Source organism: Lissotriton helveticus, chromosome 11 (assembly GCF_964261635.1).
Source record: "Lissotriton helveticus chromosome 11, aLisHel1.1, whole genome shotgun sequence".
In the NCBI taxonomy this organism is placed as follows: Eukaryota; Metazoa; Chordata; class Amphibia; order Caudata; family Salamandridae; genus Lissotriton; species Lissotriton helveticus.
Genome location: NC_136072.1, coordinates 122,843,360 through 122,866,815, shown reverse-complemented (window position 1 = coordinate 122,866,815; position 23,456 = coordinate 122,843,360). Strand labels below are relative to the sequence as shown.

The following is a 23,456-nucleotide window of genomic DNA, read 5'->3' as shown; positions in this document are numbered from 1 at the left end:
ATGCAGAGGGGGCACTGGTGTACAGGCCTGCTCAGTGGCCCCCAGACCCATTGCGCTGGGTTCCATGTTCCCGGCCGCACAGATGTTGAGTAGCTTGCACCGGCCTGTGGGCCTGGGTGGACCATGGAGGAGCACCCCTTCTATAGCTGCGAAAGGCAGACTGAACGGGACGAGAGGTGGCAGCGAGGCCCAAGGATCTGGCTGTAGCATGAGAGTCCTTGAAGCGCTCAAGCGCATTGTCCGCCTTTTCGCCAGCCAGGCGACAGCCATCAAAGGGCATGTCCAAAAGGGTTGATTGGACATCCCAGGAAAAGCAAGTGGATCTCAGCCAGGCGGTGCGTCTCAAGGCTACTGACGTAGAAATTGTTCTACCTAGCAAGTCTGCAGTATCCAGCCCACATCCAATGGTGAACTTCGCTGCGTCCCTACCTTCTGCAACCGCATGGGTGAGTACAGTCCGGGCCCCATCCGGGCACTGTGGCAGCACTTGCGCAACTGTGTCCCACACAGAGTGGATGTAGTGGCCCAAGAGACATGCGGTGTTTACCGACAGCAGTCCTAAGCTGGTGGAAGAAAACATCTTCTTCCCAAGATGATCCAGCTTCTTGGATTCCCTATCTGGGGGGAGCAGTAGGGAACGCACCTTTGGAGGTTGAGGCTTGGACAACCAAACTCTCAGGGGTAGGGTGTTGGGAGAGGAAGATGGGGTCGCCCGGGGCCGGATGGTGAAGTCGGGCAATCATCCTATACACAGGAGCCCCTGTGCTGGGCTTAGACCAAGTGCCCAGAAGGATGTCAGTGAGGGCCACATTAAATGGCAGCAGAGGCTTAGAGGAGGCCGCTGCCGGCTGAAGCACATCAGTCAGGAGGTTAGTCCTGACTACCACAGTAGGAAGCTCGAGGCCAAAGGCCTCAGCCGCCCTACACCACACCACAGTGTAGGAGGCTCCCTCCTCAATGGCCAAGGTAGGGGGAGAAAGCATACCAAGGGTCTGGGGAGGTATCCAGACCACTGGCATCACCCAACTCTCTCTCCAGTCCGGCTCTTCTAGCTGGTCTGCCAGAGGGTCCACAGACCCCTCCCACTCCTCTGGCTGCCACTCAGGGCGAAAAGGAATGCCAGGATAGAACAGTGGTACAAAAGTACTGGTCGGCGCCGGTCCAGTTACTTGTTCAGATCGAGGGGAGGCCGGGGTCGACGCCAGCCGGGGACATATCTGGCATCAGAGGTGTCGTCAGTGGAATCTGTGCCGGGGGAGTTGTCGTGAGGTCAACCGGTGCCTATCCGGATCGAGGCCTGGATCCCTGGGGGCCCTGATGTCGCCAGCATCAAAGGCCTAGAGCCCCCAGCTGAGTCCACGGGGCCCAAAGGCACGCCGGCAGAGACGGGCTGCCGAAAGATTGAGTGGAGGGCTTCGTAAAAGGCAAGAAGCTGTGCAGGGGACACTCCGGCTCCTGGGAAGGGAGAGAAGCTTGGAGCCGCCCGGCAGGCTCCCTGGGCGGAGCCGAAGGACGCCGACCTTCCGCATCCAGTGTCACGTCAGCCGACGAGCGGGGAGAAGGCAAAGTGAGACAGTGCTTCTTCGCCTTCTTCTTGTGCTTCGACTTACCCAAAGACTTTGATGAGGAGTGATGGTGGTGACTACGAAACCGGTCCCGTGACCTCCCACTCGACCGGGACCTCAAGTGGCGCGGAGCTGACTGCCGCCCCTCCAGATGCTTTTGGGACTGCTCCCACAAAGACTTCTGGTACATGGCCTGACATGGCCTGACCATCGGATCACGACTTCGGGTCGTGGTCCCGCTCCAGGCACCAAAGGCACACGAGGTGTGGATCCGTGACTGACATCAGTTTGTGACAAGAGTCACAAGGGCTTGAAGCAGGTCCACCAATGTGTCATCCCTGCGTGCAACTGGAGTCGAACGACTCGAGAAGGATGCGGACAAAAAGTGCAAAAACACTAGTTACAAAATTACTAAGGGTACTGCTCTCTCCGGATCTGAGCTGGTTGGCGCAGAAAAATAAAGACCTGATGTCAGCGCGCAGGGACGGCGTCTAAGTAGATATTGCGTGGGCATTCCAGCAATCACAACGCCACCTACCAACGTGCAGAGGTATTGCTGAAGAAAAATTTTCCGGATCCAGTCTGACGCCTGGGGGTAATTCTAAGGTAAGGAATCTATAACTAATAGTGTCTTTCAGATATTTATGCGTCAGCCTGAGCTAGTTTTATCTTTCTTCACACAGCAAACACAACCTACTTCTCTCAAAGTTTTAAACCTTAGTGAACATATAAACACATTGTTTTAGGAGCGGGCCACAGTGGCTTAGATATATTACATTTTAAAGCAGAACATTTAGCTGTAGCTTTGTTTGCCCTTCTGAGATTAAACCAACCACACAGCCGAAAATGCTTCTGCCATCAGCAAACCTAACTAAAATATCACTTCTATCCTAGATTATAGGAAATGTAGTTGCAGATTTGTTTATGCTGGTAGGATGTGTGACAACAATTACATTCAACTAACCTAGAGGTGCAAATTGCATGTTTAGAGTTTGATTAAAGTATGCATGTACTCAGGAGATCATATGCAAAACAATGCGTTATACATTATATAACCATTGCTGATGGCTCTATATAACATAGACAGTAGAGGTTAAGTCCCATTACCTGACTCAGACTTCAAGTAAGAACTACAATTGGAATGCAGGAGTTGTGCATGCATTTATTGCCATACCATGTCATCAACTATAAGTTCCCACTGACTACAAGTTGCCAGTTCCAGCTAGAGTGCCATTCAGTACAAGGCTATGAGCTAAAAGCTCAAAATATAATGAGGACTTGACTTCTGTCTGCAGTGCAGAAACAAAGGCTTTAATCAAACGTAATGATGAATTAAGCTGTGCGACAAGCATTCTATAGTTAAAATAAAAAAGCAATTACTGCTGTAGCAGAACACGTCTATGAAAGATTCCTTTAATTCGTGCATTGCTACATAAACACTTTATTTACAAAGTGTAAACAGACACCAAACATGCAGCCTCATTTCAGCTGTACACAGAGAATAGTGGAACTTTAACTTAATGGAATTAAACTAACACACATTTTTATTCTATTACTCTTATGTTTTCTTACCAGTTGTCTGTTTGCTTTCAGTGCCTGCCAGCATGCACAGCACAAAGGAGCAAGAAAAGGAAAAGGTAGAGCCAAAAGATCAAGCAGACGTACATCAGAAAGAAGTCTAGCATTGCCAAACAAGCATTTTATGCGCAGATGTAAAATGCAATTAGGAGAATGTGATAAGCGAGTTGTATTTCATTGTATACATTTATTTGCTTTAGGTTCATTCTACTTAATACTAATGCACTCCTAAAAGGATATTATGATGATGATAATTCTGCATAGTCAACTCAGAAGCATGAATAAGAAAGCAAACAACTATATTTGTAATGATCATTCCCTAAAGAGGTCCTCAATGCCTCTAGGTTTTGATATTGGAATGCAAAAACAAATACACACATAACATGCAGTGAAAGTCCCTTATCATATTTTTCTGGGATTTATTGCCACTCCTTCTGTTACAGTATGCCCTGAATATCCTGTTATATTTGGAGCTATAAATACAACCATCTGAATGTATCAACAGGAATATGAAAGAATGAGAAACTACTTCAGAAAGTCACCCAACTCCTGACCATAGGTACTAGGAGATACAAGATGCATGAGTGGAGAACAAAGCACAACAGCTATTATGTTAATAAAGAGGATGGAAGGTCAATCATAGGTAAGAGTGTGAAATCATGAAGCAGTGGGGAGAGAATCTGAAGAAAACCTAAAGCAGATACAATACTAATGATAGAAGAGGATAGTGTTTCTATGGGAGAAATACATTACTACCAGTTCATGCTAGTGGTCTTACTCACTATTTCTGGAACTCACAGAGGAACAAGGATCCCCTTGACAAAAAGTTAACTGGTCCTCTTTAAACTATGCTCTACCCAACAGAGGCTATGTGCATGGATTAATAAATACCCACTCAAACATAATTTAGCCACGGAGAGTGACAGTTCAGGCCTCACAATTTAATTGACCAATTTTTCGTGTGCAATTCAGTCATAAAAGATTGCAGAAGAATTTGCAGTGGACTGATAATCATTTTTTCGCCAGTGAATTCCGCACTCTGTTTTTTTTCTTTATCCTTGATCTCTACAGTGGGACCCATCTGTCCCTTCACCACCCAAAAACAACTTGCAGTCACATTTCTCTGATTTGCTGAAACCCAACACATCTCCCATTTTTGTCTTGGAACAGCCTACATGTGCACTTTCTCCCCAGGGCAATGCTGTTTTTCCCCATCCCCGAAAGACAGCTGCATCTGATGGTTCTCTGTACAGCTACCTGCTTCTGGTTTGGGTCTGCTCCTGTGTTCTTGTACTGCATGGTTTCCAAGCCCAGATTGCCTGTTGCTATTCCTAATGAACAAGTTACTTACCTTCGGTAACGCTTTTTCTGGTAGATACTATATCTGCATGTGGATTCCTCACATTGTGAATATCCCCCTTGCGTCAGCAACGTTCGGAATTTTTTCTTCGTAGCACGCCGGCGTGGACGACGTCATAGGAGCACGGCATCGCGCGCGACTCCGTCTGACGTCACCGACTCCTTATTAGGCCCACGTCGGCGTGATGACGTCAGTTCCGCCCTTTTTTCCGTGTCTTCGAGGCACACGGACGGACCAACGACAGCAAATATGCATATATACAATGTACACAGTACATACAAACCATAATAGCACACAGTGCAGCAAAGGTATCAAAACCCAAAATATATACAAACAATAAAACCAGGTATAGCAGAGTGGACAATGGGGAGGCGGGTGGGCATGTGAGGAATCCACAGGCAGATATAGTATCTACCAGAAAAAGCGTTACCGAAGGTAAGTAACTTGTTCTTCTGATAGATACATCTGCCGTGTGGATTCCTCACCTTGTGAATAGAGTCCCACAGCAGTCCCCACTCCCAGAGGGTGACCACTCTGCTATACCAGGAAATCTTGGAGAACAGAGCGCGCGAAGTGGCCGGCCCTCCTCACCTCGGTATCCAAGCAGTAGTGCTTCGCGAAAGTGTGGAGGGAGGCCCAAGTCGCGGCTCTGCAAATGTCCTCAACAGGTACACCTCTAGACAAAGCAGATGTTGCAGACTTTGCTCTAGTTGAATGTGCTCTAATACCCTCAGGAGGGTCCTTACCCGCAAGGGAGTAGCAGATCTTGATGCACAGGATTATCCACCTGGAAAGTGTGCGCTTGTGCACCGCTCTGCCCTTCCGACAGCCAGCAAAACCAACAAACAGCTGGTCGTCCACCCGGAAGTCCTTAGTCCTGTCCAGATAGAAAGACACCGCCCTCTTAGGGTCCAGACGGTGCAGTCTCTCTTCCTCCTTAGAAGGGTGAGGGGGAGGATAGAAGGTAGGAAGGGTAATGGACTGTCCAAGATGGAAGGGAGTAACCACCTTAGGCAGAAAAGCAGCCCTGGTCCTGAGAACCATTCTTTCAGCATGAATGGTCAGGAATGGGGGCTTGGAACTAAGAGCCTGAAGCTCACTTACCCTCCTTGCCGAGGTGATTGCAACGAGGAAGATCGTTTTAAAAGAAAGAAACCTCAATGGACACTTGTGCAAGGGTTCAAAGGGAGAACCCATTAAGAAGGTCAGCACAAGATTCAAATCCCAATGAGGAACAACAAAAGGAGTAGGAGGGAACATATTTGTTAGACCCCTCAAAAACCTTAAAACCACCGGAGATTTAAAAAGAGAGGGCTGATCCGGCAAACAGAGAAATGCCGATAAGGCCGAAAGATACCCCTTGACCGTGGCCACAGCAAAACCTTGCTGCGCCAGAGAAAGAGCAAATTGTAAAATGACAGATAAATGAGCCTTCAAAGGGTCAACATCCTTCTCCCTGCACCAAGAAACAAATTTAGACCACCTATAGGAATAAATGGACTTAGTGGTGTCACGCCTGGCAGAAAGAATGACATCCACCACATCGTGAGGGAGAGAAAAAGAACTCAAGTTGCCCCGTTCAATCTCCAGGCATGAAGGTGTAATGTCTGGAGGTGGGGGTGTAGAACCTGCCCCTCCATCTGAGAGAGGAGGTCTGTCCTGTGAGGGAGACGGAGCGGCGGGTGAGAGGAGAGGTGGAGAAGGTCTGTGTACCACACCCTTCTTGGCCAATCCGGGGCGATCAATATGACTTGGGCACCGCTCGTTAAGGAGACTGTCATCTTGTGCTGTTTGCTGCCGTCTGGAGCCCCGCTGGACATTGTAACTTGCGTGGGGGAGACTAGCTGCTGCAGGAGGACGGGACTGCGAGGGCCAGCAGGCTGTGCGTGACCCACCGAGCACACCTGCCGCCTCTTCCCGTGTCTCCGCCCTCTGCCCTGTGTGCTTCAAAAGTCCTCGCGGCCCCCGCTTCGCGGGAGCCGCTCGTTAAGGAGACTGTCATCTTGTGCTGTTTGCTGCAGTCTGGAGCCCCGCTGGACATTGTAACTTGCGTGGGGGAGACTAGCTGCTGCAGGAGGACGGGACTGCGAGGGCCAGCAGGCTGTGCGTGACCCACCGAGCACACCTGCCGCCTCTTCCCGTGTCTCCGCCCTCTGCCCTGTGTGCTTCAAAACTCCTCGCGGCCCCCGCTTCGCGGGGGCCGCTCGTTAAGGAGACTGTCATCTTGTGCTGTTTGCTGCCGTCTGGAGCCCCGCTGGACATTGTAACTTGCGTGGGGGCGACTAGCTGCTGCAGGAGGACGGGACTGCGAGGGCCAGCAGGCTGTGCGTGACCCACCGAGCACACCTGCCGCCTCTTCCCGTGACTCCGCCCCCTCATTTCATAGAGCGTAATAGACCTGGTGTAACTACGCGTTAGCGGGACGCGTGTGCGGGACATATCCCGGGACAAAGCCCGGACTAAGGGCGGACCCTCTGAGACCCTCCGAGAACCACTGAGACCGGACTGGACAATACTCCTTGGTATTTATTCTTGTGCTTCTTTGCTATTCTTTCCTTGTGCTTTTGTGCCCTATGAACCCATTGTTCGTGGATGGTTACATTTATTTACCATGTCTGAGAAACAGGGAGCATCGCTAAACAAAACCCTTGACGATTACTTTACTAAAGCTTCTCCAGACATTCCACTGGAAATTGTTTTGGCAGAGCGACGTGCTGACCGCCGTCGCTCTGTGGAAAGTTTAAAAAACCGGCCCATCTCACCATTATCCTTACCTCCCCTGAACATTAGTGAAAGTTTCCACTTAACGGATGTCATTCTCCATACAACTGATAGCCAACCTGTGGTACCAGCTGTTATTACTCCCTGTATAACCAACTCTTTTCAACTGGACACGATTGGTTCTGATGTTAGTACACACACGAGTACTCCTACCGTTTTAAAATCTCCCACTCTTATACCATCAAAAACAGTATGCAGTAAAGCAAAGAAATCTATGTTAGCTCCAAAGGTACATGGGCCACCCCCATGTAAAAGAAGGCGAAAAGGGGGGGTCCAACCACAACCAAAAATAAGTTACTCAGATTTTGGGAAAAAGAAGAAGACCCTTGTAGCTAGTACTGAAATTATTTCAGCCGCTATTGAAGGGCCTATTACTATTGCATCCCCGCCACCGCCTGCTATGCCTATAGACATGGAGGACATTGCTGAAGTCTCTATGATGTCTAAAGCGCCCCCTATAGTTCGCGATTCGGCAACTTTAGACTCCATAGAAGGACTAATTAACACCTATTCTGCATCGATTCTGGAGAGGTTGATTGAAGTAGAATTAAGATTAAGCTCACTTGAGCGTGTTCTGGGAAAGAAGGGCGAGGCGAATTCAAAAACACCGAATTCGGAAATGCATAAAACAACTAGCGTGACCAAGCCAAGTCCAGCCGCTCTAGCTCCATCAGCTAATTCTACTCTGTTGATGAATCCTTCTATTTTGGTGCCCAAAGGGAACTTTACAACAACTGTCCAACCAACCCCGCCCCCAAAAAATTCAGAAAATAAAACGGCTTCCATGCCATTTGTAGCTGTAAACAAACCATCTAACAATACAGTTAATATTCCAAATGAAAGCCAATCGGCGGAGGTGGGGGGACCAAAGCCAAGATGGGGAAGGCCCAAACCGGTCCCAAATCCAGAATTACCGCCAGAGGCAGTGCCCTTTGTGGTAGTCTTAACAGGGGTCCCGGTGTTACAAACTAGTAAGCGGGAGGGTTTTGCACAATTAAAAAATAAGATAATGCATTGGCTACGTTTATACAGGCCAATAGCACCCCATATAAATGGTGAAATTGTCCATGTCCGACGCCTTCAATGGTTGGGAAGTAGACCAAAAAATATTGAGGGCGACGTGGTGGTTGTAAATTTCAGGGATCCTAATGCAGTTCAATTTGTATTAAATTGGCCCACAGGCATTACAAGTAGCTGCATAATACCCAGACCGTTGACATACTTTTATCCTAGGTCTGTGGTTTTTCCCTTCCAGCAACAACCAGCCTCGCACATAACATCCCAAACTATACCCTGCCTTTATCCACCAGTTATGCAGAGGGTTGGTAATATACCTCAAATGATGCAACCACTCACTAGACCCAATCCTGTGGAGCCCTTTTACCCCTCAAACCCTGTACCAGCGCCTGATGTTTTTGGTTGGAATTGCGTCCCACACAGGCAAACCAACCCCAATAATAGAAGAATGGACCATCTAAAGCCCTTTACTCCTCTAGAAACTTACAACCGATTTGACATTTTTAGCGGCCTAGATGACTGCGACTGATGCCAAATCTCTAAGGGGCGTGATGGAAATGAGTTGGAGAATGGTAGTCTGCCGGGGGGGGGGGGAAGTAGGATGTGAACCTTGTTTACAAAGAGCTGGTGTTAACATTAGTGAAACCAAACTTTTGGGGAATGTAAGTTTGTTGCCTGTGTTAGTGCCAATAACTGGGGATAGCCCAACATTGAGGGAAAGTGTTGTACTCCAAAATGATTTGATGCCTTTAGAATCTGATGTAATTAGCCCAGAATGCCATATTATAGTACCTGGGGAGGCGGGAAACGTATTGATGGAAAAAATTGTGGAAGCATGCCAGCCCATAAAATTGATTTCCTGGAACATAGCCGGGGTATTAAAAAATTTAAGGGACCCGGAATGGGCAAGTTTCATTGACACCTTTGATTTTTGTATGTTGCAAGAGACCTGGTCAGTTGAAATTATACATAGGCTAGGATACAAATCTTATGGTATTAGTGCAATGCCCTCTAGGAGTGGAAGACCCTCGGGAGGGTTGTTGATCTGGGTAAAAGTCAATCTAAGAGTGGACATAGAAGTAATGGACACCAACTCCCCTGACATACTGATTTTGAAAATCAATGGTTGTAAAGGGAAAAAACTTTATTTGGTGAATGTCTACAACAGACCAACACCCATCTCAAGAGAATCTCCCTTACTAACCCACCTAGATCTTTTATTGGGCAATCTGGATACTAGAGAGAATTATGTTATCATGGCAGGTGATTTTAACTGTAATTTTGAGCCTATTGTAGGGTTAAGTGACATCTTTTCAGAAGAAGACGATGCAAATGGGATCCCTGCCTTAGGTAACATCAAACCAGTCAAATGTTCGCCCATGGCCCTCCAAATGATGAGATTATGTGCAGAGCACTGCACTAGGGCATGTAATGGACGGCTGGTATCAGATATTGTGAAGAAGCATACCTTCTACAGAGGGAAATACACAAGCAACATAGATTTTATTATCGCCTCGGTGTCATCATGGGAATTCCTTCTTGACATGGAGGTAATAGAGAGATTTGAAAGTGATCATTTCCCCCTAGTCCTCCAGATTGAGGACTCCCTATTTGGAGACATATTTTCCTCTTCGATTGGAGTAGCAACTAATGGTGACAAAAATGAGATCCATATTAGTAACAATAGACGTTCTCTTAAATGGCCACTAATACTGGACAACGGCGAAATTTTATCAGAAATTTACAGGCTCTTTGCTAGTATCTTTGGGGCATATCTAAACGAAATGCCGAAGGAGGAGAATGATAGCCATTTCATGATGCTACATCAACATTTTTTTGATGTTTTAAAGCCTCTAGTCACCAAGATGCCGAGGAAAGGGCAGCAGAAGACACATAATTTGCCACACAGTAAACCCTGGTACACTAAGGACTGCAGGGAGTCCAAGAGGGCACTTTTAACTGCGATTAAATCAAAGACACAACTAGACATTATGACAGCAAGAAATAATTATAGACTGATCCAAAAGACATGTAAAATGGCATGGGAGGAAGCAAAACGGGCAGATCTGCTGTCTGCAGCTAAATCACGCGATAACACAGCCTTTTGGAGGCTGATAGCGAATGGGAACTACCAAGGTAGAGTGGTCAAGGACGTCTATTTAGACGAACAGACCTGGGTAACCCATTTTTCTAATCTTTATAAGAAATACGAGGAACCCATTATAGACAGGATTCCAAGCGATGCCACCCCGAGGGATACCTTGGATTTTACTCTAGGAGAAACAGAATTGGCAATAACCCAGATTAAGTCTGGTAAAGCCCCTGGGTTAGACAAAATTCCGGGAGACTTGTATAAACACGAGTTAAAAATATGGGCTCCCTATATTAACTATCTGTGTAACGTGTTATCCCGTAATCTAGACTTCCCAGAGAGCTGGAAGGGGGCTGAAATTGTTTTAATCTATAAGAAAGGTGATAGGATGGACCCGTCAAACTATCGCCCAATAAGCCTAATGGATAAATTACAAAAAATCTATACAAAACATATCCTATTTCGTGTTAATGATTGGTTGGAGGAAAAAGAAATTCTGTCAAGATACCAAGCGGGATTTAGACCCAAAGTTAGTACAATTGACCAAATCTTCCGCTTTTGTTGTCTCTATTGGAAATACATCAAGATTAAAAAGGGCCAATTATATGTCGCGTTTGTCGACCTAAGGGCGGCATTCGATTAGGTCCCACGTAATTTACTGTGGGAAACATTGAGTGTAGTAGGGATGCCACCCACCCTGATAGCGCAAATACAAGAGCTCCATAGAGGCAACTTCGCGAGAGTACGCTGGGGCCCAAAAGGTGAATTAACACCTAAAATCCCTATCGAACGTGGTGTGCGCCAGGGGTGTGTACTGGCCCCCACATTGTTTTCGCTATTTGTGAATGACATTCCTCTATACTTGGAGGGATGCAAGAACGATTCTCCAAAGTTGAATGGCGAAAAAGTTACTTCTTTATTGTTTGCGGACGATACCATTTTGATCTCGCAGACAAAAAAAGGTCTCTAAGCTCTCTTAAATTCTTTTAACGATTACTGTAATAAGAAAGGATTGGAGATAAATGGTAAAAAGACAAAGTGCATGGTTCTAAATCCAACCAAAACTGACAAGGGCTGTTTAACTTTAAATGGATTGAGACTGGAATCAGTTCCGTATTTTGGCTATCTGGGTGTAACATTGGATTCCAATTTCACATGGAAAGCCCAAATGGAAAAATGTAAGATGATGTTTAGTCAGAACACAAAACCCATTCTTAGAGAGCAAGGCCAAAGTACCAGTAAGGCAGTGTCCCCTGCGGTTGAACTTATTAAATTTAAGGTTCAACCTGCAGTGTTATACGGTTCTGAAATTTGGGGCCCAGGGTCTAAAGATACCTTTAGGGTCTTGGACAATAATTTTTTGAGAAGTTTGGTCAGAGTCCCTAGAAGTACTCCTCTGGTTCCGCTCCAGCTTGATTTAAATTTTCGTAGAACGGACCATCATATTATTCTACGTCCTTTATTGTTATGGATCAGGCTGTGGCGTGTACCCGAGTTGCAAGTATATAGAGATGGGCTCATAGAAATCATGGAGCTTGATAGCTTCAAGGTGATACCATGGACCAAACACGTTAAATTCTGGCTTACCCTACTAGGTCTAACGCATTACTGGGAACATCCAGATTTACTTCCACCCCATTCAAGAACTATGGTAAAAAGGTGCTTTTGGTCGTACATTACGGATATGACCAAAAACGCCTTATCTAGTGGGTCACTTGTAACAAGGTTTCTTACCTTTAAAAATGATCCATTCTTCGAGACCTTTTTGGATGAAATAGAACCACCTCTAGCAAAGACCTTATTTTTGAAATTCAGATATGGTAATCTCCAAATCGGTTCTACATTGGCGCGTTGGTCTGGCGGTGTAAACTCGGCAAACCATGTAGAAGATGAATTATGTACCATGTGTGGATGTAATCAAAAAGAAAATGAGTTACATATCCTCTTCTTCTGCCCAGCATATGCGCAGGCTAGAAGGAGATGGATTAAACCAATATGCGTAACATTAGGTGTAAGATCATGTTCCCAGGCTCTAAGGATTCTTTTGACTAACACTAGTCAACCTATTGTTTTTAGTGTTAGTAGATTCTTGCATAGTATTTTTTTCCAACGAAGAAAATCGGGTTATAAATTGTAAAAAGCAGATATGTTAAAACCATTGCCTATTAATAACAGAGGGATAACTGATGAAAATTATTTTTGCTGTCCCTACCTGTTTCTACTAGATTGAATAGTTTTAACGAATGTTTTAACCTCTTTGGTCTTTATCTTATAATCGACATGAAAATTGACTGAATTTATACGGCAAGTTGTGTATTTTAAAAGAAATGTTTTATTGTATTTATGTAATTGTTCTTTTATGGTATTCATGCCGAAATAAAGATTTATCAGACTCAGACTTGGGCACGGTCTTGGCAAATCTTCCTCAGAACCTGAGGAATCAAGGGTATGGGAGGAAAAGCGTAAAGGAGTTGATTTCCCCAACTCAACTGAAACGCGTCCCCCAAGGCTCCTTGCAACGGATACTGGAGACTGCAGAATGACGGGCAGTGAGCATTCTCGCAAGTGGCAAACAGGTCCACCCGAGGAGCACCCCACATCTGAAAGATGTCGTGAACCACCTCCGGGTGAAGCCTCCACTCGTGGTCGGCAGAGAACTGCCGACTGAGACTGTCTGCACGAACGTTCAGAACCCCGGCCAGATGATTTGCCATCAGACAAATCTGATGGTCCTGAACCCAGGACCAGAGACGCAGAGCCTCTCTGCAGAGACACTGCGACCCTACTCCTCCCTGCTTGTTGATGTACCACATCGCGGTCGTGTTGTCCGTCAGGACTTGAACCGACTGACCGCGAAGGGAAGGGAGGAAGGCCTTCAGCGCCAAACGTATCGCCCACAATTCCAGAAGGTTGATGTGAAGCAACCTTTCTTCTGGAGACCAAAGGCCCTTGACCTCCAGGTCCCCCAGATGAGCACCCCACCCGAGAGTGGATGCATCCGTTATCACTGTGGCCACTGATGGAGGCAGTTGAAAAGGCTTTCCTTGAGACAGATTGCCTTCCACGCCCCACCAAGACAGATCCGCTGCAGCTTCTCTGGAGATCCTCACTGACTCCCTGAGATCTCCGTTGTGTTGATACCACTGCCTGCGGAGGCACCACTGGAGTGCCCTCATGTGCCAGCGTGCATGACTGACCAACAGAATGCAAGAAGCCATCAGACCGAGCAGACGAAGGACCTTCAGTACTGGAACAACTGCTCCATTGTAGAATAAAGGAATCATCTCCTGTATGTCGTGAATCCTTTGAGGTGGAGGGAATGCACGACATACAGTAGTGTCCAGTACCGCACCTATGAATAGGTTGCGCTGGGAGGGCACCAGGTGAGACTTGGGTACATTGATCGAAAAACCCAACCTGTGCAACAACTGAGTTGTCTCCTGCAGATGATGGAGCACCTTCTCCGGCGACTCCGCTTTGATCAGCCAGTCGTCCAGATAGGGGAACACAGGTATCCCCGATCTCCTGAGATGCGCAGCCACCACTGCCATCACCTTGGTGAAAACTCGAGGCGCAGTAGTAAGCCCAAATGGAAGGACCGCAAATTGGTAGTGCTGCGATCCCACCGTAAAACGGAGATACTTTCTGTGCGACTTCAGAATGGGGATGTGAAAATACGCATCCTGCAAGTCGATCGACACCATCCAGTCTTCTTCCATCAGCGCTTGAAGAACCTGAGCAAGGGTGAGCATTTTGAACTTCTCCTGTTTGAGATAGAGGTTCAAAATCCTGAGATCCAGGATTGGCCGAAGCCTGCCATCCTTCTTGGGTATCAAGAAATACCGGGAGTAGCACCCTTGACCCCTCTCCTGCTCTGGAACCACCTCTATTGCACCCTTTCGGAACAGAGCCAGGACTTCTTCCTGCAGGAGCAGCAGGTGGTCCTCCGAACAATAACCTTGGCAAGGAGGGTAATTGGGAGGGAACTCCTGAAAGGGAAGTGCATACCCATTTTCCACGAGATTGAGAACCCAAAGATCTGATGCAACTGATTCCCAATCTCGTAGAAAATGAGTAAGCCGACCCCCTACTGGCCCCACATGATCCAGAATGGTGGATCTAGGGCTGCTTTGCTGATGCGGGTGGGGGTTGGGTATTATTGGAGGAAGTGGAGGAAGAGGAGACTTGACGCCCACGTCCACGACCCTTCTGTCTACCTCTATAGGACTTATACAGAGGGTTCTGCTGTTGCTGCTGTTGTTGTTGGCCTTGTCTGAAGGGACGAAAAGAGGATCTACCAAAGCCTCTAAACTTTCTAGTTGTCGACCCTCTCATCTGGAGACCCAAGGATCTTGCAGTAGCACGGCTATCTTTAAACCTTTCCAAGGCGACATCCGCTTTTTTACCAAAAAGGCCAGTCCCTTCAAAAGGCAAGTCCAGCAACGTAGATTGCACATCCGCAGAGAAATCAGAGGATTTTAACCACACGGCCCTCCTGGTCGCAATAGAAGAGCCCATAATCCTGGCAACAGAATCAACTGTGTCCATGCCACTCTGAATAACCATGCGTGCAGCAGCCTGAGTGTCTGAGACCACCTCATTAAAGTTCTTTCTATCTTCCTCAGGAAGCTTAGATGATAACTGCTTCACAGAATCCATCAATGCATGGACATACCTTCCTAAAAGACAAGAAGCATTAGTGGATTTAAGAGCCATGCTCCCTGAAGAGAAAGTCTTCTTTGCAGACTGATCCAACTTTGAGTCTTTGTCCGCTGGCACTTGAGGGAAAGAGCCTGCAGCCCTGTTAGAACATGCCGCCTGCACTACAAGACTTTCAGGAGAGGGGTGCGAAGAGGGAAACTCAAGGTCACCAGGAGCCACCCTGTAGCGCCTTGCAATAGATCTTGAAACCGCAGGAGCAGATAATGGTCTCTTCCAGATCTCTTTTATTGGATCTAATAAGGCATCAGTGAACGGTAACGTAGGTTCAACAATAGAAGAGGGAGAGTGCAAAACTTCAGTAAGTATGTTGGGCTTGTACTCAACCGTGGGCAGTTTCAAGTTGAGAAGATCTGCAGCCTTCCTAATAACGACGTGATAGGGTGCCACGTCCCTAGAAGGAGCATCAGAAGCTGAAGGTAAACCCCACTCAGGAGAGAGCTCCAGACCACTAGCATCACATAGGTCTTCAAAGTCATCATCATGATCAAGAAGTTCACCCTCTTCCACATCTGAATCTTCATCTCCCTTTTCTTCCAGAAGACGCTGAGCCCTTTGTCTCGACCACTCTATTCGAATCGAAGTCGACGGATTCGGTAACGACTCCGACGGAGCCGGATTCGACGTCGAGCGAGGAGTCGGGGCAGCCGGAGGACGAGACTCACGGACAGGTGTGGAACCTCGATCCAAACTACGAGGTCGATCCGGAGTCGGCGAAGCCGCATGCGGAGTCGAAGACCTCGGTGGCGCCGTACCGAGCCAAGGTGTAAGAGGCGCCGGCATAAAAGGCATAAATGGAGCTGGGGCGTACGACTGAGGAATGCCCAAATTGTATGATAATGGACCCATGGGACCAACAGGTGCTCCAGTGGGGTACATCGCTCTGGAATACACCCCAAACATCGCATTGAGAAAATGCGAGGGGTCCTGACCAGGACCAGGAAAGGGAGGGTACGAACCTACCGGATGCTCTAAAGGAGGTTGATCCGACACAGGTTCATTCTGACCCTCTTGGTCCACAGGAGTCTCCATCGGAGTCGGAGTTTTAGGAACTACCACTTCTTCTTCCTCATGTCCCGAAGAATGTAAAGATACCGGATCCGGTTCCGGAGTCGGGGAACCTCCGATGGACTGAACAGGAGAAGGAGAAACGAAGTCCTTATGGTGTTTGTGAGACTTCTTCTTCGAATCTGAAGATTCCTTCTCCGAATGATGCTTTGAGCTGTGCTTTCTCCTCTTGTGCTTCCTCTTCGAGGAGCTCGAAGCGTGACCCGAAGTCGACTTCGATCTCTCTCTGGACCTCGACCTCGCTTTGGATCTCGACTCCGATCGAGACCTTTGTTTCGATCTCGAGCGTCTCGACGTCGACCTCGAAGATCTCCCAGCATCTCTTCCCTTTACCTTCGCGAGAAGTAGTTTTGCTTCACGCTCTCGAAGCGCCTTTGGGTTCATCTTAAAACAAGATCGACAGTTCTTAACGTCGTGGTCTGAACCCAGACACCACAAACAATCGCTATGTGGGTCGGTGATTGACATCATGCGGGCACAAGACCCACATTGTTTAAATCCTGTCTTCCTCGACGACATCCTCGATGAAGAAATAAATCGCAAAGGAGAAACAGTAAAGATTAAACAATAGCCAGATACTAAGTATCGAGAAGATCCCGAAAACCGTTAGCGTCGGAGACGCGGAAAAAAGGGAACTGACGTCATCACGCCGACGTGGGCCTAATAAAGGAGTCGGTGACGTCAGACGGAGTTGCGCGCGATGCCGTGCTCCTATGACGTCGTCCACGCCGGCGTGTTACGAAGAAAAAATTCCGAACGTTGCTGACGCAAGGGGGATATTCACAAGGTGAGGAATCCACACGGCAGATGTATCTATCAGAAGTACATGACTAATGTGGTGCCTGAAGCCCTGTTGGTTATCTATGCCTCTTCTACGTGTTCCTGTTCGACTACTACTGGAAGGCAATTCTCCAGTGGTGAGATAGCTGTGGTGAACTGATTCCATACAGTCAATAGTAACTCCACTAAACCTGCTACAGCACCTCTCTTTCCATAATCTCTATATTGCAGCAACCACTTTTTGTTTCCACTTGTAGAGCTTTGCAACTCACTGTTGATGATTGTATGACGTTACAACGAATTCCGTTGCAACGCATGCCTTTACCACGCATGCGTTACAACGGAATTCGTTTTCCACGCATAACCTTTACCTCGAATATTCCTTTACCACGCATACATTTAAAACGTTTTTCGTTGTAAATGTATGCATGGTGAGGGCATACTCTTGATAAAGGTTATAAATCTCCCCTTACATGCCCCCAGCCTCCACTCCTTATATTTACCCCTGCCCTTAACCCTTAATATATATATATTTATTTTACTAAAATGCCCCTTACCTTTTAACTCGCCTGCTCACCATCTTCTTTGTTTACGTCGGTCGTACGTCGTTAAGAGGAAGCGGAAGTTACTTTCAGTTTCCTCTCTAACGACGTTGATTGCTTCAGCTTCGACTTCGGCTCTTCAGGTTAGTTTAGATTTTTTTTGGGGGGGGGAACCCCCCAGCCCCCCTTTTTATACCAACGCTTTATTTTTTTTATGGGGGAGACACCCCAAACCTCCCCTTTTTTTTTCTTTTCATTTACCACACATGCCTTTACTACGTATTTCGTAGTAAAGGTATGCGTGGTAAAACCTCTCGTTGTAACCACGCATGCGTTGTAATGCATGCGTGGTAAAGGATTTCGTGGAAACTGCTTCGTTGTAGAGGCCGTTTCCCACTGTTGATAAGCCCCACCTACCCTCCTGCAAGTCCGAATTTGTCCATATGCTGTATATTTCAATCAATAAATGAGCAACTTTAAAGCTGCTGAGCACCTTACAGGTACATGATAAAGTCACCCGTTAAGATACAAAAAAACCTTTCTTGGCTTCTTGAATATGTTCGTCAGTTTTATTCTCCATGTGTGTGTTTTGTTTAATGGTGTTTTGAGTGACAAGGCAACGACTGCTGCTGGACTGATTGAATTAGACACTCTATAATTAATGCAAGCATTTTATGAAATGTTAAAACATATCAATCTATGGATTACATACAGATGATACAATTCAACACAGATCTTAAGAGACAATCAGAAATATAAATGGATGTTACACTTTTTTTTTTTTTTAATCAAGAGAATTTAAAAAAACCTTTTTCAATTACTTTACTGCTGTGCAGATAATATTACGTCAGGCAAGGGACTCCAAATATGTGGCCAGAAAAAGTTGAATCTCTCTCCTATAAACATTGGGTGCAAGAGACAACATCTTCCTTAGACCTAAGTTTACACTGACACATGCTGATCATTTTGTGCCTGCAAATTAGGCAGAGCATGTAGCCCGAGGGCTTTGAAGGAGGCCGAACTCCTAATGGAGTTTTGGGGGGGAAAAAAAATGCTGACAAAAATTAAGGAGGCAAGACAATAGCGCCAGGTGCCTCATCTGGGAGCTGCAGAAAAAGAAGAATTGGTATCACCATTGTCAGAAGGCACCTTAATGGCCCGGTCTCATCACTTTGGGTTGATTTTCATAGTGCGGATGATGATACGGCAGCTCTACAACATGATACCAGTGATGAGGAATTGGTAGAACTAGCTTCTAGATCCAGCCTGAGGACTGGAAAAGGTTCCTGATGAGGAGCCTTCTGGATGGAATATACTTCAGAAATGCTTAAATGTGCATGAGATCAAGAATGTAATTTAGATTGACCGGGCAGAGGATTTGCCAGTTTCTTTTAGGAAACTATTAAAGCTGGATTCATCAGACGCTGGTGTAGTGGAAGCCGTAGGCATGGTTGAGTGCTTACTCGATAAGGGGAATCGAGAGCTGTGCATTTTTTAGCAGTGGAGGGAGACATGGGTGTTGGAAGGGTATGAGGGAATGTTGTCATAAGCCTACGTGTTTCAAATCTTAATACAAACAAGTAACCTTTGATATGAACAGTACTATTGTGAATAATAATATCGATTAAAACAAATCCTCAGAGTCACTGGATTGAAGGATTGTTGAGATTCCTTGCTCCAGGAAATTAGGCAGAACTACTGACCACCTCTTTATTTAACCAACCACCTATTAGTATGGGTGCCTCTCACCTTAGATGATCTAATGGAGAGGGAAAAGACCTAACCCTGGACTTCACATAGTGAACAAAGGGCATTAAGGATCAAGACATGGATGGCTCTTTCGTAGGCATCCAACTGCAAAGATCTGCTGGAATGTCCTTTCATATGATTCCTACATGGATGATCAGTCAAACAGCAGGCCATCACTTCAATGAAACCATAGTCCAATACAACTGTGACAAGCTCAATCCCAGGTGCGATAAGATTAGATATTCAACTCTGTTTTTCTGTGCAACATTTTATCAGCAAGCTCCTAGATCATGAGGAATGATATTTCAAACATAAGAAGAAGAACACAACAGGCTCTGTTACTTTGTACAGTCCTACTTCGGTATGACTCCATATGATCAGATTTCACCCCTAAAGGAGGTCTCTATTTTTTTAGTATAAAATACTGCTCACATGACAACAGAAGATTGTTGGCCCGAGACCACATCACCATAATGCTTTTTTATGAGGGATTACCACTTACACACTAACATTCAAAAGCATGAAAAGGTAAATATGATGGAAATTGTGGCCACAAAGAGAGATCACATTGTAGGTTCCACTACAGAATAATAATCTGTATGATGAAATTTTTTTAAATTCTAAAAACAGTGGCATTTAATTAAAGTGCATCTGTAACAACGTTGATTTTGAAGGATTCCATTACATTAATTTTGGGTCAACAAATTCTTATCAAAATTGACAGCAGAAAATAGGTATCACCATAAGGCAATGAATAGGGGTGGGTGGAAATCACTGAGTTTGATTCCATGTAATTACATTCAAATTCTACTAGATTACGTGATGGGTTAGAGTGGGCATTTGGCGCTACTTTCTTAGCGCAAAATGCTCCCTTGCGTCTAAAACTGGATGTGAGGATGCATGTTGCCTAAGAAAATAGAGTGACCAAATACCACTCAGTGATTAAAAGTATGCAAGGGTGCCGAGTGCCATACAGTGGTTTCTAAACTACAGAAACAACTGCATAATTTTTTTATTCCGCCGGCAGAAATTATATTTATCAGTCATTCGGTGTTACAAGAGTAACGCAGAATTAACAAAATTCCACTGACGAAATATTAACTCCACCCAGGCCTAGATGGTAATGAAAAATCAGAGTGCACAAATATACTAACTGCTTTACCCCAGGAATAGCTGCTGAGTAGAATAGCTCTGTAGAAATTTGATCTAAACATTAACAGACAGATATGCATATTTTAGCACGGAAGCGTAAGAAATAAAGTTTTCCAAAACAAAGGTTACAATTCTATCTACAAATGTCGAGGTGTAATACAACAACTATGATCTGGTTACGATATTCATCAAACTGATGGATCTCTCTGCAAGAGCTACAAAAATCATATCTCAGGTCCTCAATGCCAAACTGAGTCTATTTTCACATTAATGATTAGGCACAATAGGCAGAGGATCACGATTCATGTTCCTAAATTGATCCTCAGAGTTGGGGCCTCTCTAAGTACAATGTAGATCCTGTCTAACAAAAACTAAAGCTAACTCATTGTATAAGTCTACCTCTGCACTGTCATCAGTGTACTCTAACAAAGCTACTAGAGTAGTCTTCAATCTCAAGTACGTCAACAACTTCAAAAAGGTTTAGACGGGTCTCCCACTGGCCACCACTCAGCACTTGAAGATGTTTTGATATACTAACAATCGTCCACAAGTCGCCCAACTAAAGCCAGTTGCTGCACTAGCCCTGAATGTATCTGGAAAGAATGTTATCTGCCAACTTCACATCTCCTTTGGAGCCCCTATATGAAACAGGGATGGACTGTGTATGTGCAACTTTCAACACACTGGGCACTTAAACATGTACAATCAGCTGAAAACGTACCCCTAACTGTCACATAGCTAAATCCTTCCACATTCTTGTCCACAGGCTAGCTGCTACAATACCAAGTGATGCAGCCTCTGAGGTATGCTGAGCATAACAAGTAACAAAATCCATACAACTACATCAAATAACATTAATTGTGCAGTAGACAGTGTATGCACAATGGATCCCATTAGGCTCTTGTTCATTTACCTAAATTGTAAACCCTGGTACAAATGAAAATGATTTAAGCACAATTATCTTTTTGAACTATGTTTAAATACGTACAAACGTGTAGATTTTAGGAACCGTTTAGCATGCATCACTGTTCTTTAATAATGCAGCTCTCTTTTTTGACAAGTAGTTTCAATACCTCAAGGAAGAAAGACTGGGTGTTCATGGATTAGTCAGCAAAATTATGTTCAATTTCGTTAGTTCTTCAACATCAAGATAGGGGACGATATCAGTCTGAGAATTGCTCTAAATAGAAAGTCTTCAGCTCATTTAGATTGCCATGGCAATAGGTGCATTTGTTACGGATTCTTACCCCAATAATGGGCATAATGTATATTCATGTCAAATTTATATGCTCAAGTGATAGTATTCTTCCTATAATAGTATTATTCATATAATCAATGGAAGTTTAAGATTCCTGAAAAGTCAGTTGGATAGCCTTATCTGTTTACCCTGCAATATAATCTTTTTTTGTTTGTGCCAATAATTTTACTGTGTTGAAAAGAACAGGAGTATCTTTTAAACTGAAATAGATAAAAAGATTTTAAGCTTGCAGTTATCAAAATATATAATTTGTCAGAGTTAATATTAGGAATGCTATGACCAATCACTTTATACTTTACTAAAACGCCGAGAACCAGTGATTGTAGAACGGTTTTGACACTCCGTTTACAGTCTGAACATGAGGTCACTATCTTGCATGCCATTAACATTCATTTCCTCAGTTTCTGCACACATGAATGTGTTTACAATTATCAGAGGATCAAATTATTCAACTTAACTTTCTTTGTACTTCGCTGAAAATATTTTGATAGACAAGGAATTTATTAACTGTGAGATTTCAAATATAGAACTTACCTGCCCATTACCCAACAAAGAAGTGTCTTCTCCCATCAGGAAATATGAACCATAAAAGAAAACAAAGGCATGACAGAATCCCAGGAGAGTCCAGTACAGAAATGGCTTAAAACCAAGAAGAGCATTTTTACTAATGTCCCTGTGGAAACAAAAAAGTTTTTGCAATTAAATAAGAGCGGTCTTCTTAAAAACATTTTTTTTCAAAAGTTGTTAGTTCCTACAGGAAACCGGTTTGTTTCACCTTTTTCTCAGCTAAATACCAACATAAGCAAACTATTTTATGGTGATACTCCTCACTTTCGGCCATTTTTCACAAGAAAATAAAATTACTTACCTACGGTAACTTTTCTCAGATAGATACCATGCAATAAAATATTGTCTGGTTTCAGTCTGATACTGTACAGAAAAAGGAAGTAGTAGGTGATAAAGCAGATCCCATTGCAGAGCCAACAAGGTGCCACAACGAGTCATAAATATGCTATGGAACAATCATGATGTCTTATGTCTTGTATTTCTGAGCCAGAGAGGCTAGGAGCAAGAGACCGACAGATTGAGAAACGTATCTGTAAAACGTGTTACTGAAAAAAAAGCTGATTAATGCTTTGACAGGAGAGGTGGCGTCTGACGGCAAATTATCAAGTGAAGTATCCATTAAAAAGAAAAATGTAAACTTGTAGTAATGCAGATTCACACGCTCAGTTTACTCCTTCAATATAGTGATGGGTGTGGATGTTTGCAAGTTGTTCTTGTTCAAAGAAGTTTGCAGTGACAAAATACCTTAGCCAAAAATGCACTAAGACAGACTCCACATCAGATGTTTTTTCCCCATGAGTGACTTATTTTAGTGAAGCAAGGAGAAGGAACACAGAACAAATGTGCTGTGAGCTGTGTAAGTGTACATATCGTGGGACAACAATCTTGACTCGCTACTGGGGGGTAGGGTGGGTGCATATGAATATAGTACTACAAGCTATTAACAGACTTTTATAGGGTGTGTACTATTTTGTGTTTGTTGCATGTGTGACAGTAGATACATATGCTGTGCACATACTAGAATGCTTTCTTTCCCATAAGCTTTTATTATGGAGTGGGTGTGATGCAGTGGTTTAAAACAAAGTTCTTTAAACTGTTTTGGTCAACCAAGAACACCTGATGGGATTGTATTTCTGCATAGTAAAGTTTGGTAAATGTATGTGGGGTCAAACATATGACCGCTCTACAAATGTCTGTAATGAGAATATTTCCTAAGAATGCCATAGTA

At 44.9% G+C, this 23,456-nt stretch overlaps 1 protein-coding gene across 1 annotated transcript in view; it reads right to left on the bottom strand.

Moving 5' to 3' along the window:
• The window catches only part of ATP11B (ATPase phospholipid transporting 11B (putative)), a 602,728-nt gene that overhangs the window by 155,909 nt on the left and 423,363 nt on the right, over window positions 1–23,456 (bottom strand). The window contains exon 25 of the mRNA XM_078665453.1: window positions 22,196–22,334. Within this exon, the coding sequence (XP_078521579.1) occupies window positions 22,196–22,334 (139 nt within the window). The remainder of the gene's footprint in view (window positions 1–22,195; window positions 22,335–23,456) is intronic.